Source organism: Corvus cornix, chromosome 2 (genome assembly GCF_000738735.6).
Source record: "Corvus cornix cornix isolate S_Up_H32 chromosome 2, ASM73873v5, whole genome shotgun sequence".
Lineage (NCBI taxonomy): Eukaryota > Metazoa > Chordata > Aves > Passeriformes > Corvidae > Corvus > Corvus cornix.
In genome coordinates this window covers 30,722,248-30,736,228 of record NC_046333.1, presented here as the reverse complement: position 1 = coordinate 30,736,228, position 13,981 = coordinate 30,722,248, and the positions used below count along the sequence as shown (strand labels likewise).

Below are 13,981 nucleotides of genomic sequence, written 5' to 3'. Positions count from 1 at the left end.
GCTAGCTATGTACTAAGAAGCAAGTGAAACAACACACATCTTAAAACTATACAGTGTATTCTGCCAAAAAAACCCAACCTGGACGTGTGCAACTCCAAAACCAGATAATAACACTATTAGCCCTGCAACATATGAACAGTTTTAATTTAAAAGGACACTGCCCAATATGATTTTCAAAAATAGTTTTAATTGGATTTATTACCATATTCCTCTATATTGCAGAACTCCCTCTGAGATCTGAGATAGAACATTAAAATGCTGATTTTTTTTCTTTTTTTTCCTTTTATTACCTCATCAGTATTATAGCAAATTGTGATTTTCTTCTTTTTTTCAGGAACATCAGATATTGCTCATAGATGTTTCAGACTTAAACGCTTTCCTTAGCAATACACCTTGTTGTACAAGTTCTGAATTTTTGGTAAGGGCAAGAATTATAATGTCTGCTTCATCGTATTCCTTTTACAATATAATCATCAACAGCATGACTAACTCTTTCTGATGGTAGAAGTACAGTTCTTTAATCAGTTATTTCAAAAAAATGATGCAACTCCATGTTTAACCTCTGCCCTTTCTTTATTCTCATTGTCTTGATCCTACAGCACTGGCCCAAAAAACAAAAGCCATGAGGAGTCTCTGCAGAAGGACACTTATAAAGATTTGATCCACCTTGAAAAAAATATAAAATAACACAGCTATTTGAAGTTATTGAGAGTGTCCACTTAAATCACTGCTCTTTGGCTAGCAAAAGAGAAGGAAAAAAGAAGTAAACCTAAGCCAAGTGAACATGGACATTCAAAGAAACAGGATAAGCACTCCCCAGACAACATCCTGGGCCTGATCTCTCCTCTACTCTTCTCCCTGCAACTCTCATCACCTCACTCTCCAGAAGCCAAATCTCCATACCTCTAAAGCTCCTCTTGCACCCTCTGCTTTCCCTTGTCATCTCCAGCTCCACAGGGCAAGTCCAGCTGCAGTGTTGTTGTAGGAGGGGGCAATACTGTCTGACTACCGGCGAAGGTATGGCACTAAAGAGGCAATTAAAATAACTACTCACATCTTGTGCAAATATTCTCTCCCTCACTCTCTGATACTCCTCTTCTCTCTCTTCAATTGATTTACTTCGTCTGTCATCTCTAAATGGAAGAATTCTGTTTTGCTGAGCAGAAAGAAAACCAGGAGGGTTATATAAGTTGAGCTGTTAAAAACTGCCATTAAGTAACTGTCAGCTGAGAATAATAAATGTTCACTTAAACAAATGAAGCACAAAAATGATAGCTGTCATTCCTGCACAAAGCACCCTGCAAGACTGGGTGCTTGAGGATTTCCAATTAGATACTGCACATGGGTTCATAGAGCAGGTAGCCAAAAGGAGGCTTTCTGCACAGCTTTTGTGGACCTGCCATCCTAAAATTGGGTGTGCTCACCCCAGGTCTAAGTGCCACTGTTCTCAACTGCTAACATTTCTCGGTTCTTGTATCAGCTGTGAGGAGCAGGAGGGCAGGCAGTGGTGTGCTACCTACGAAATTGAGGAAGAAAGAGGGTAACTAGGCTGCAAGAGCTAAACTGTAAACCCTAGAAGAAACCCACAAAGTCTGTGTGTGCAAGGAGAAGTCCCGGATATTCGGCACAACAGTTTAAACCATTTTCACACCATAAGGAACCTTCCACTGAAGTTTTGCTGGGAAAAGAAGGGCTATTTTTGCCTCTTGGTAAACCACAGCGTGGGAAATGGCTGTGCCATGGGAAGGAGGAGTGGAGAAGATAGCCCCCACAGGGAAACGCTTCATTGGCAAGTGGGTTTCAAGGACTGCTCCTTCTCCCCCTGCACCCCAGCACGGGGTGAGATAGGTCATGCTGCTTTCCTTTGACTGATCCCCATGGTCACCACACCCTGAAATTGCTTGGGGTTTCTTTTCAAAGCCAACTTGGATGCAGCACAACTGGCAAGGCTGCTATGTACAACTGAAAGTCAAAGAAAAAGAGGGTGAAAAGAAGAAAGAAAAAATCAGTCCTTTACTGAAAACATGAAGGGAAGCGGCAACAAGAGACTCACTGGTTGGTTCCTCCACAAATATAACCCTAGCAAAGAAAGCATACGCTGTCTTCTTACCTGTGAGAATTTTCTCATAAAAGCAAATCACATCAGAACCGTTTCAGATAATTTTTTTTTTTGTTCATCTATTCCACATACACAGCTTGCACTGGATTGCAACAGCACAACACCTGCTTTTAAAGGCAGCACAAACACACACATTTCCCTGGCGCTCCCCTACTCATCAAGCTCACCTAAGGTAAGGTAGTGTTATGGCACAGGCAACACAGGGGGGAACGTCTGCCACAGTACATGCACAAGCAAGTAAGTTACACAGACAGTAAAAGGTGGTGAGGGCACAGGAGGAGGAAGGGAACTAAGAGATGAGCCTCATTTATTTTTGGTCAAAACTTAATTTAGGACGGTTTTTAAAAAAAAAAAAATCAACCTGGCCTCACCATCACATATTTGGGGCTTTTTTTTTTTACTTTTTTTTTTCCCTCTCTCCTTTTTGGGCTACATCAGTTCATCACTGCTCCATACTGAACTCCAACTCTGAATGGGTACAACGGAAGAAGGAAGCTACAGGGAGCGTAACAACTGCCGTAGTTAGGCAAGACATTGAGGAATGCGACTGACACAGCCTTCCACGCAGCCCGGAGCCACCGGCATTCCCCCTCCCACGGGCATGCAGCAAGTCCTGCGCCAAGCAAACCACCCATGCAAACCCACACACTGCCACGGCTGAAGCGGCCACGCTGGGGCTTGATGCCACCCACGGTGGTATGTATGCCAGAGGAGGCGGGGAGGGGCAGGAGGGCAGGGGAGCAGGAGAGCAACAACAGAAGAACAACAATAACATCAGTCAGCCCACCTTCAAAAACAGAACAAATTTCAGCAACTCTCGAACCGAGAACCAACCTGATTGTCTTCTTTATCAATACTAGAGTTATCTCGCTTCAAGATAAATCGCTTCTGGGATTCTTCACCTTTTTCATCTTTTAAATGTTCAGAAAACCTTTGCTCTGGTCTGCCAGCAAAGTAAAACATAGCAATAAAAAAATCTTTCTTTTGGTTTTGCCTTGATCTTTATTTCTCAGTGCTCTTTGTTTTCACAGAGGCATTCAGTGCAAAAGCAGTTAACATTTGTGAGATGCTGCCTATAGCTGTCTGAGGCTGCTGTATCACTGCTAACTGTTATTGCTATAAATAGCTTTTGTTGTTGTTGTGTAGCAAGGAATGGGAATCCAAAGTCTCAGTCACTGAAATATTTAGACTCTCCTCACTGTGACTGAAGGACAGGGAAAACAAATTACCATACTGTATGTTAATTCGCTTCCTTCAGTAGCTGGGATCTCCAGCAACACTGCCACTTAGTGAAGCCTATCCATCTTGAAAAGGAAAAACTGGTAGAAATCTTAAAAAACACAACACAAAACAAAACCAAAACGAGACACCCAAGAGTTTTCTCATTCCCAGTACACAAAACCAGTAAAGCGGGGGACTGATGATGTTTTGCTTAAACAAAAGTTGATCTCATCACCATTTAGTGGGAAAAATACTCCAGAACAATCATAGAGTACCAATTAGTTCACCACTTTTAACTCACACATTTATTTATTTATTTTAAAATCCAAATCACACTGGTTCTGGCTCAGCATTTTCAGGTTTATAAGCTGTTACAACGCTGTTCCACGTTCTCACCTTGTGCAAAAAGCAGTATCTTATGTCACTTCACCTTGTGCAAAAAGAGAATTTTAAGAAGCAACTTTTGTGGCTGAGTTGGTCACTGCCATTGCCTCATAGCTGTCAATAAATAATGTTCCAGCCTGCACAATTCCCAGAGGGGTAATGTTTCAAGCCTGCAGTGTTTAAATCTGCAGTGTCTTAAGCCCAACCACATCAACGGGTGACCAATGGCCTCAAGAACTGGGCTCACATTCATATGCTGCTATCACCTGACTGAGGGTGATAATTACTGCACAAACTGTGTTTTAAAAGCAGTAATACACAGTGAGATTCCTGTCAGGGAACACAAGCCTTGTGCCCAGTGCTGAAAGAGCTGCCAACAGCAGTGGTGGTAGGAGATGCTCATGTCTAGATACCTACACAAACAAGACACGAAGCTTCCACTGACATCAACAGAAGCAATGGTGAAGAAATCAAAAGGCAGAATTTAAAGTCAGTGCTTTTGCAAATAAAAGTCCTCTACAAGCGTTAAATAAACCTTTCAGCTTGATCTTATTTCACAACAGAAAATTAAACCAGATGCATAGATCAGCAACCATCTTGTTGTTACAGCATTATGTATTTCAAATCAAAATACAGCACATATTCACGCCATAATTGCAGTCCATAACAATTCATTGCCAAATATACAGGAAACGTTTGTAATAAACTGTAAGAAATTAAATAGTAAGGCACACCAGCTATCCTGCCTCTCTTTCTGTGTGAACTTTGAGGACTTCCACTTCTGCTCACAATTTACATTTTTGTGACTAAGTGACAAAACACACTGTCCTGATTTCCACAGATTTTGACAATTCAAGAAATCTCTGTTCACCATCACAGCTGCTGGCACCAACAGATATATAGCATTGCTTGTAGATATAGAGTCCAAGTCACTAGATTCCCTGGATGCCCTACTAGCCCTCTTTAAGGAAAGCCCAAAGGACCATGGCTCTCTGCATAGTAATTTCATCATCTAATGGGTCATTCATTATGTTTCCTCATAAACAGAAGGGCTACAAAGCCCCATTAATGGATTGCTAGGTGGGTTGTTCTCCCTTTGCTCCCATTAATGAGTACTATGCTTGCACAGCCAGAAACGAAGATTCAATCACTCAAATATTGTGCTTTGACAGGACTGTCTGAGAAGTGCTATTTTTCTTTTTTACATCCTAAAGCACAAACAAAATTTCTGCAGTTGTACCATCAGTGTAAAATTTAGAGCTGTAAACTATCTGCTGAGCATCTACGAAACCATATACAAAGCAAATTAATTAGATTTTAAAATGAAGGGGAAAAAAGGTAATCAAAAATTGGAGAGAAAAAAAGCTTGAAAAATAAACATTTGAAAAAATGTCTCCTCCAATTACCAACTTATTTAAACACTAACATGATTCTCATACTTCATAGCATTATTTTAAATTTTAAATCTCATTTTCACTTCATTTACTATTTATAAAATCTTTCTATTTTTCATAAGAGAATAGGAGAAGTATAGATCAAGCCATGAGTCAAAATTAATGATTCAGTATGTGCCTCTTAATAAAATTAATCTACAAGCCCAGTAGGTGATCAGTCTTCAGTTGTGAAAAGAAATTTGCTTGGGCAGAGAGACTCTGCAAATGTGCAGAGCACTCCAGAGCACCACGGTACCTTCAGCACCGTGAGGAGAAGGTCCACCGCCCTCAGTCATCTCTGCAGCTCTGGGCCACTGCCATCAGCAAGGTCCCCAAGAGTATGACCAACTCAGTTAATAGGGATGCAAAGCCTGAAGGAAGACTGTCAAGTGAGATTTAGGATACCACAGCAACAAGGATCTTCAGGCACACCAACCTGCAGGCCTCCCTCAAACACTGAAAACCATCAGTTGAAAGAAACAGACTATTTCAAAGAAGATATTCACACATGCGCATGTGTTTTTCTCTTCAATACTGTCTCCTGCATTTTCCTTTTTAACATCTATTGCAAAAATAAATTATTGGTAGGATACAGATGGCAAACAATGTTCAAAACCAGTAAGTGAAACCAAATGTTCTGAATGACTTGGGTAGAGAACACGTTGACTCTGCAAACGTTTGGGTTTGTTCCACTGATGGAAGTCAGTGTAAACTCCACATTCCCAGCTTTAAAGTTCCCTGTAACTATATAATGCATTTGCTGTAAGGAAGCAGACACACTGTGGTTATTCTGGGGAAATCTGTTACATTAGTTTATGAATTTTCAGGTGAATCAGCCGGTTATAAAGAAGAAAATAATGCGCAATTTTGTGCAAGATGCAGTGTGGTGTCAATATATTAACACCGTATATAATTACAGTAATACAGCAGATGCAGGGAATTATTCTCATGTGAGTCCTAAATTAATAACAATCACATTTACTCTTCTAAGCTTTTTTAGCTGATACTGCCACTAGTAGTCAGCACAATATATAAGATTGTGTTCATGCATGTAAGGGAGTGAATTTATCAAGATTATTTTTAGTATGGCATGAATTAAGTTCTTACTGAAGTCAAAGCAAGGTTTACAATTATTACTATTATTACTACAAAAATAAGAAAAATCAGGAACTTCTTCACTATTACCACACTGGATACTTAAATTACGTCTTCAAATCCTAAAAATAGTTTAATTTTAAAAATGGGACTTGCAGAGCCCTTTTGAAGAGGCTCTGAGAACTTCTGAAGGCCTTATCACTAACTCAAGTATTCTTCACTATTTCGGGATCTTCCAAAAAAAACTACAAATCACAAACAAAACAACTTACAGTACCTGTACTGTATTGGTGGGTTGACCCTGTGTGACAGTACACCCACCTACTTGGTAAGAGCCACGTGCAAGGAAAAAGATATGCAAATATTTGCCTACAAGCCATGCTGTCTACTTGTATGATGGATTTCATTTAGCCCATTCGGTATTTCATTTACCCCCCCCATGGAATTAGTGCATCACTTGAGAATCTCAAAGCCTACTATTCCAGAAAAAGAAGCTTAAGGAGGAAATACCTTTTAAGTCAATAGGATTTTTTAAATTTGAGGACTCTACTGAGAAAACCGAAAAGTATGACCCAGTTATAGCTTAAAGGCTCAGAAACCAACACAAAGGGAGGGGGAAAGCACACAGGCTAAAAAGATGTAAAGTCTGGCATAGTTTTTTCTTTGTTTTGGTTTTATCTAATATAACCTTTTGATCACCCAAATTTTTATTGCTTGAAAGTATTGATGAAAGCAAAACATCTGTGTCCTGAAAATGCAACTTCACAAAACCACAACTGCATATGAATTCATATTTCCTAACACTTGTCAGGTAGCTCAGTTAGTCACCTTTCTGGCAATGTGGTTCTGAAGAAAATGCAGAGCACATTTCCTCCTTCCCTGTAAAACTCTTGATCAGGCACTATGAATGCTTAATGGAGGTTAGACCTGAGAGTAAGTCAGTGCATCCTCAGGCAGCTGCACAGTCCCCTTCTCACTCCCAGATCTGCCAGAAAGCACAGGCCCTTTGAGCAGACAAAGCAGCCTCTCCTCTCCATCCCGCCCAGAAAGGTAGCACCATGATATTCAGATAGATGCCAGCAGAATACCTCCAGGTAGCCAACCTCAGTAGGTATCCTGCAGCATCCAAACATTTCACCATTAAAAGCTTCCCAAAACACTCTGAGCATCTGCAAACTTCTGCGAAGTCTGCTTGCATCACTTTAAACAGTCTCCTAATCTGTTTTATTCCCCACAGTGAAAAGATACCACTTCTTGTCAAGGGATCAGTTTAACCAAAGGTGGACACAATATGTAACAGGCATCATTAACCCTACTATGCAGTGTTTTTCCCTGGCTCAGGAGCACTTCTGCATACTTCTGTGCAATGTCAGGTCCAGACTTGGGGAGAGTACCCAGGTAAAATCTCAGGGCAATACTGTGTCCCCATTTCTTGCATCTGTGCTCCTTCCCCAGCAGCCAATGATCATTTCAACTCTTTCAGACTCATTTTTCTGTTGGCAGAGTACTGTAATGGTCACTTCAAGATATGGGTGAAGTTTCTTCTTTCTGTGCTTGGAATCATTTCATTGTGAGGGTGACCAGGCACTAGCAAAGACAGGGATGGTTCTGGACATGGTCTTGGGCAACTGGGTCCAGGTGGTGCTGCTTGAGCAAGAGTTAGACAAGATGACTTCCAGAATCCTTCCATCCTTAACCATGCTGTCATTTTGTGAAACACTGAGTCAGTTATATAGTAAGAAATCCATAGTGGATCAACCCCCCATCACTACCTTTTAGATGGTTTTTGTGTCTGTTCTTTCTTTTATAAGTTGGCCATTTTCCTTTCTGATGTTATAGTTCCTTAAAAGCTATCTTCAGTCCTTACTTAAGCAAGGCCCCAAAGGCACTTTTCTGGACTCATTCCTTACAGGGAAGCTTGTATTTTGGAAATGGTAAAGCTGGAGCAAGCAGCAAAATATTTCTGTGCATCAGGAAGGAAAAATAAAAAAAAGAAGATTTTTTTATAGCATTAGATGATTTTTTTTCTTCTATCATTATGGTGACTTTAATGCAAGCTACTTCCATTCCCTTCAGTAGAGTTCCTCTCAATTTATCTCTGGATGACAGAAAACAGAGTTCATCCCTCAGGCATATTTTTTACATGGACTCTTTAAGGAGAATTCCCCATTACATGCTCATTTAATGCTTTTGATTCTGACTCAACCCTTGTAAGTGGCAATGAAAAAACCCCAAGCCCTAACTACCTTAACCAGGTATTCACTATTTAATCAATTTAATCAAATTACAGATTTTAAAAACATATTGCAGAATGGTAATAGCTATTAGGATACACAGACTAAGGAAGGAACAGGGCATTTCCTTGAGCCTGCCAAGCAAACTAATGCAGTTTCATAGACCTCTATTTGCACAGAAGACAAGAAATGAAGTACTAGGGGGGAAAAAAAGCCTGCACTCATTTAAAATAAGTTAATTAGCTCTGAAATAACTGTCTAAGAATCAGGAAGCACAGACTCCACACCAAAAGGACAAATGGAAAGAGACAAGCATGAGCTTTGAATGTTACAGTTCTGAAGACTTAGTCACTGCATTAGCAGAGCACACAAACAGTCTGGTATTTTCAGGGCTGACTTCTATACAGCACATAAATCTTTATTATGAGGCACATGTATCTGACAGCCCCGCAGCACACAGGCTGTTGCAAGATGCCTTTCAAAAGAAGCAACAGCCTCACCATGTGTGGAGAAGATGAGTTTGACACTACAGTGCCTGATGCAGTTAAAAAAATCTAGCAAGCACTTAGTGTAAGTCATCTGCAAAAGCCTCACAGGTAACAGCCAAGCAGCTGTCTGAAAGAACCCCACACAGGAATGCAAGTTCAAAAGGGGAGATCACTGGGGCGGCCAGGAGCCCAAAAAATTGAACTTTGCATCTGCAGTGCAATCTTCATTTAATGCATATTACATGGGACAGTGAGTTAATATTCCTCTCCTGAATGAATGGCAACAAGAAGCAAAAAGTAGGTAGGCTAGTGGGGCTAGGAATGGGAAAAACACCACCCGGGGTACTCAGAATCATCATCTGGCAAACAAAATGAATAACTGACAAAAAGGATCTTATACAAGGATGCCATGAGGAGAGCAATGGAGTAGCAAGAGCTGGAGAGAAATGCTGCTGCTGACAGGATTCAGAAAAGTTGTGAAGATTTGGGGCACTCTTATGCAGGTGTTCTGATGGTTTAACAGTGTTTTCTTGTTATTTACACTTGTCTTTAATTAAACTGATTGCTCAGTCCATCATCACGTTGGCCTCTATTTTGAAGGCATGCTGTGACACAGTATGGTGGCCTTTCCTAGTGTGCTAGTTTGTGAGTATCTACTGTATCTGCCTGCTGTGTGTTTTTTTGGTTTTAGGCTGAAGTCTCTCCTGGGGTTCTGCATTACTACCCTAGCAAAATTATGTAAGCATTGCTGCCTCTTTGCTTTACACCTTGAGGGGCAAAACTCTTTTATCTGCAGTACAAATGCCTGTTTTGATCGTGGAGGCACAGGAACATATTCTGAGAGTTAGAGAATTTACAGACGTTAGAAGCAAATATCATCACTGTCAAAAGGCTCATCACCCAACTTAATGAAAAAGGCAGAATTCCAGCCCAACAGTTTAAATTTGTGGATTAAATTCTATCAGAACAACATTTTTCAAGAAGGAGGGCCTGAAATTACACCCTGAAAATAGGTTTCATGTATTTAGGGGCTGATGGATGCTAAAACATGGTTTCAAAAAGCCAGAATGGGAATTTAAATATAGATAATTGTTAAAGTACAGTGCAGTTATATTATCACATCTTAATACTTAAAACCACTCAAGATAGCATTGCAAGCATTTGAAGGTAAATGCCTCATTAACAGATTGCTGCTTTTATCATATGAGTCACTAAGAACTTCTGTTATGATGGTAAAAGCACATTAAAAGCTATTAAAAAAAAATAATGTACAAGACAGTTCTTCAAAGCGCTGCCTTCTCTGTTGCACAGGGGGGAAAAATCTGCAAAAAACCAAATGGTACCTTTTCTCTGGTATAAAACTATATAATCTTTATTTTTTTTTTTTAGGAACAGCAGCTGGCCTCTAAACACGTTCAGCAGTTATTATTAAACAGGGATGTGGAAAGTCACAAGTTATTTTCACAGACATTCTTCCCCTCTATTTGGGGTTGCAAGTAAGTCTGGCAGGACTGGAAAAAAGAGGCAGGAATGCTTCATGGAAGCATTTCTCCTTCAGTGACTATGAGGCTTTATTATGTCACCTTTGCCCATCCGTCAGGGTGCTGCAGGAATCTCTTTCGTGCCAAAGTATCTTGTGGACCAGAGGGCCAGATTCTGAGGGATTTCAAAAGATACAATACTTAAAAACCCCAATCTAATGTTGAGGTATCATTGCACAACTCATGACCCCCACAAGCTTTCCTAAAACTTATTTCCAGAAAACCATCCTGTTTTAAGATATGGATGCAAAAACAGCACCTCCTGGCTCCCTGAACATCTGCTTGAGTACAAACTTCAATATTTTGCCCAGTATTTTCTGGCCAGAACATGGGCTTTGAATACAGAGGAGAAGCCTGCAGGCCAAGGGCACATGCAAGCATCAGCTCTTCTGTTAGACGGGACAGAAGCACAATGTCCTCTCTCAGGCAGGGACTGTTTTAGGAGCTTCAAAATGCTCTGCTGTCCTCCTGTGATCAAACTAAGATTATTTCTTTACTGAGGGACCTGCCTCTGCTGCTCTCTCCCCAGCTGGATTTAATTCTTGATATTCAGGGTGTCTATTGAAACTGAACATCTTACACAGTACCAATTTATTTCCAGCTAATAGAGGCTCAAAAGTGGTAGCATAGTTTATTACGGAATTCATTAATATCTGATTTTTAAGGATGTGGCATATTCTGTAAGTGGCTGAAAATTACAGTGTTGCATAACTACTGTGATCTATTTAAAATTACACTTTTCTATTTCAGAAGTTCAAAAATTAACAAGGAAGCAAGAGAGAAAAAGGAAGCAAATTCAAGATTTGAAGACTACTGAAGATTTGAAGATGGTTCACCAAAAACCATCAGGCTAACAAAGAAACTATCAGTCCTCTTGAAATGCCTCACGTATACACATTAATACCGTAACAAATTCTTGTTCTGACTTCTGCTTTGCGCCACGAACATTTTTGCCATCTCTAGCAGGAAGACTCATGGATCAGAAGTCATACTCTGAACAATCACTGGCCCGAAGAAGAGGGCCTGTTTTTAATAAACTGTCAGAGACAGCCTCACAAGGCTACCCTGGAAGCAGCAAGCCGAAACAATAGACAAAGATTTCTTGAAATTCAATACTTTTTACATTTCTTTGAGTCTTATTTCCTGCGTTAAAAATGAGGCAGGCTACAGAAGAGCAAAAGGCAATTATATAACCACTCTGAACCACCTCTAACATTTACTTGCTCAAATATCAACACCTTATTTCTGAATTGCTCAGACATAAATGCATTACTTCACCTACTACAGATACGCTGTTACCTCTGAGGAAAGCACAGGGGCCATCTCAGATTTCCAGATCTCTCTCCAGTGATTTGAAAGCATAAGTGACCAAAGAGCATCTTGATTAATGAGCACTTTCTTACTACAGCTTGAACGAGCACAAGGACTAATTACTCATGCAAGAAAGAGCTTCCTTAAACCAAATTACCTACTTGCTATTCCACAGCACTCTCTTCCTGGGCAACCTTCCATCTACCCACACAGAGTAGGTGACAGTAACCTTCTAGGTTTAATAAAATTTACACTATTAAGTGGTGTGATTAAAAAGAAAAAAAAATAGAAGAAGAAATACCATAGATATCCTCTAAATAACACTTAACTAGTATTTCATCACAGTATAGAACAGCTGTAAAGAGCACATGTCCACCTTCATTATAAACAATTTAGTTTTAATAAATCACATTAGATGAAAATTTAATATGGGAGCTATTAGAACTGGTTCATTAACCCTAACATCTCATTTACAGAATATGTAATTTCTATGGGTCCAGTATACAGCTTACACTGAAGTAAGAATGAAGCCAGTATTTAAGAGTCAAATTAAACTCAACTCCAAGTGTACTAAGTATTTATGTTTTTTCATCTGTATCTTTCATGTAAAAAAGGCATATGACTAAAATGACAGAATGCTTGCTGAAAATAAAAGGCTGTCCTAATTCAACCATCATTAACAAAATAAAAACTAAGTTTTTTTCTAATCATGTTCCTAATTTAATCCCAGACTGAAATAAACAGATTATTTTGTATGAAAAAACCTTAAAAGCTATGAAAATGTAAGGTAACCTGTTACTTAAATGCTACATGTTACAATGTAGCTACAAAACCTCATCGTTTTTATTATACATTATTCTTTTATTGATGTTCTTACTAAATTATTAGTCGCATCATGTATTAGTTCATCTTAAACCAAAATGTCTCAGCCAACTACAATGTTATTTCTCAGTTATACAGTTTCTTCATTTAGTTGCATACATCCACTATGCACCCTTTTATTTCTCTACACATTTGTAACAGAAAATGTTGTAATACCAACTGAGCAACAGCAATTGTAAATCAGAGGGAAAGTCTGGGTATCTCCAGTTTCTGTTCATTTCTTAGTAGCCAAGGAGCAACTGTTCTGTAGAGAAGATGGAAAAGAGGTAACTACAACAGAAAACAGAGGCCCTCTGACTCCATAGTCCCTTGAAGAAAAAAATAGAATGCCAGACTCCAATGAAAATAATAAAAGCAGAAATAAGGGGGTTCATGTGCATTTTCATGCATCATGTGGCTCATAAAGCAATTCTGCTCTCATGAGATCATTGCTCTCTGTACATATATGATAATTAAGAATAGCGTAAGGTGCTTGAACGCAGATGGATTAACACCATGCAGCAAACCAATTGCAAGATAACTATTCTGGCTTACAACAGGGAGGGTAACAAAACTGTTCTTCAAATTCTCTGGCAAACATTGAATTGCTTTGATTGAGATTTTACAAAAAAGGTATTCACATTCAGGTATACATTTGTCACTACTCCCCTATCGCTAAAATGTCCCATCTTTCCCATCAGCAAACAACTGCTTAAAGAAATTAAAGTCATTTACACTGAATACCTTATTCAGTCAAGGGGAAAGGCATACTCTTCTGCATGCTCCAAAGGCTGTAACATTTGATATCTCAAGAAAGTCTTCTTGGCACTTCAGCCTAGGGTAAAAAAAATTCTAGAAACTATTCTTCATTGAAATTGCCATGTTCAGTGAATCCCATTTTACTGACATGCCTGTAGGATCCTGTACAAAAGTTCAGACTCTGAAGATAGTGAAATTGTCACAGCACACCTCGACTAGCATAGATGTTATCTACAGCAAGATCGCTCAGTGAATACACAACAGAAGCCCAAAGAGAACTTTTCTTCTTTGCTTTTGATTCAAACCACTCGTACACAGAGGAGGCAGAATAACACAGATTGTATGCCAAACTACAAAAGCCTTGCAGGTTATTCAAAGTACAACTTGAACATTGTGTCTCCTTCTGCTGATACAGTTCATTTCTAGCTTGTAAGGAACCCCTGTAACGCACATAACAGCTTAATATTGCCTCAAGTTTTTGAAGCGTCTCAAAGGCACCAAAACACTTTCCAACTGAGGCAGTATAATATTAACA

General features: G+C 39.5%; 1 protein-coding gene across 39 annotated transcripts in view; it reads right to left on the bottom strand.

The window, feature by feature from the left end:
- ARPP21 (cAMP regulated phosphoprotein 21) overlaps positions 1-13,981 on the bottom strand; it is a 142,555-nt gene that overhangs the window by 74,571 nt on the left and 54,003 nt on the right. For 31 of the 39 annotated variants that reach the window (XR_005601492.1, XM_019285500.3, XM_039549624.1 and 28 more), the window contains 2 exons: positions 2,954-3,062; positions 1,055-1,156 (listed from right to left, as the gene is read on the bottom strand). The exons of 1 other annotated variant lie outside the window; for it this stretch is intronic. Coding sequence is in view for 37 of the 38 variants with exons in the window: in XM_019285500.3 (XP_019141045.2) it covers positions 1,055-1,156; positions 2,954-3,062 (211 nt within the window). In the remaining variant the exon portion in view is untranslated. The remainder of the gene's footprint in view (positions 1-1,054; positions 1,157-2,953; positions 3,063-13,981) is intronic. 7 more of the 39 variants (XM_039549613.1, XM_039549612.1, XM_039549614.1 and 4 more) reach the window with 1 other exon arrangement.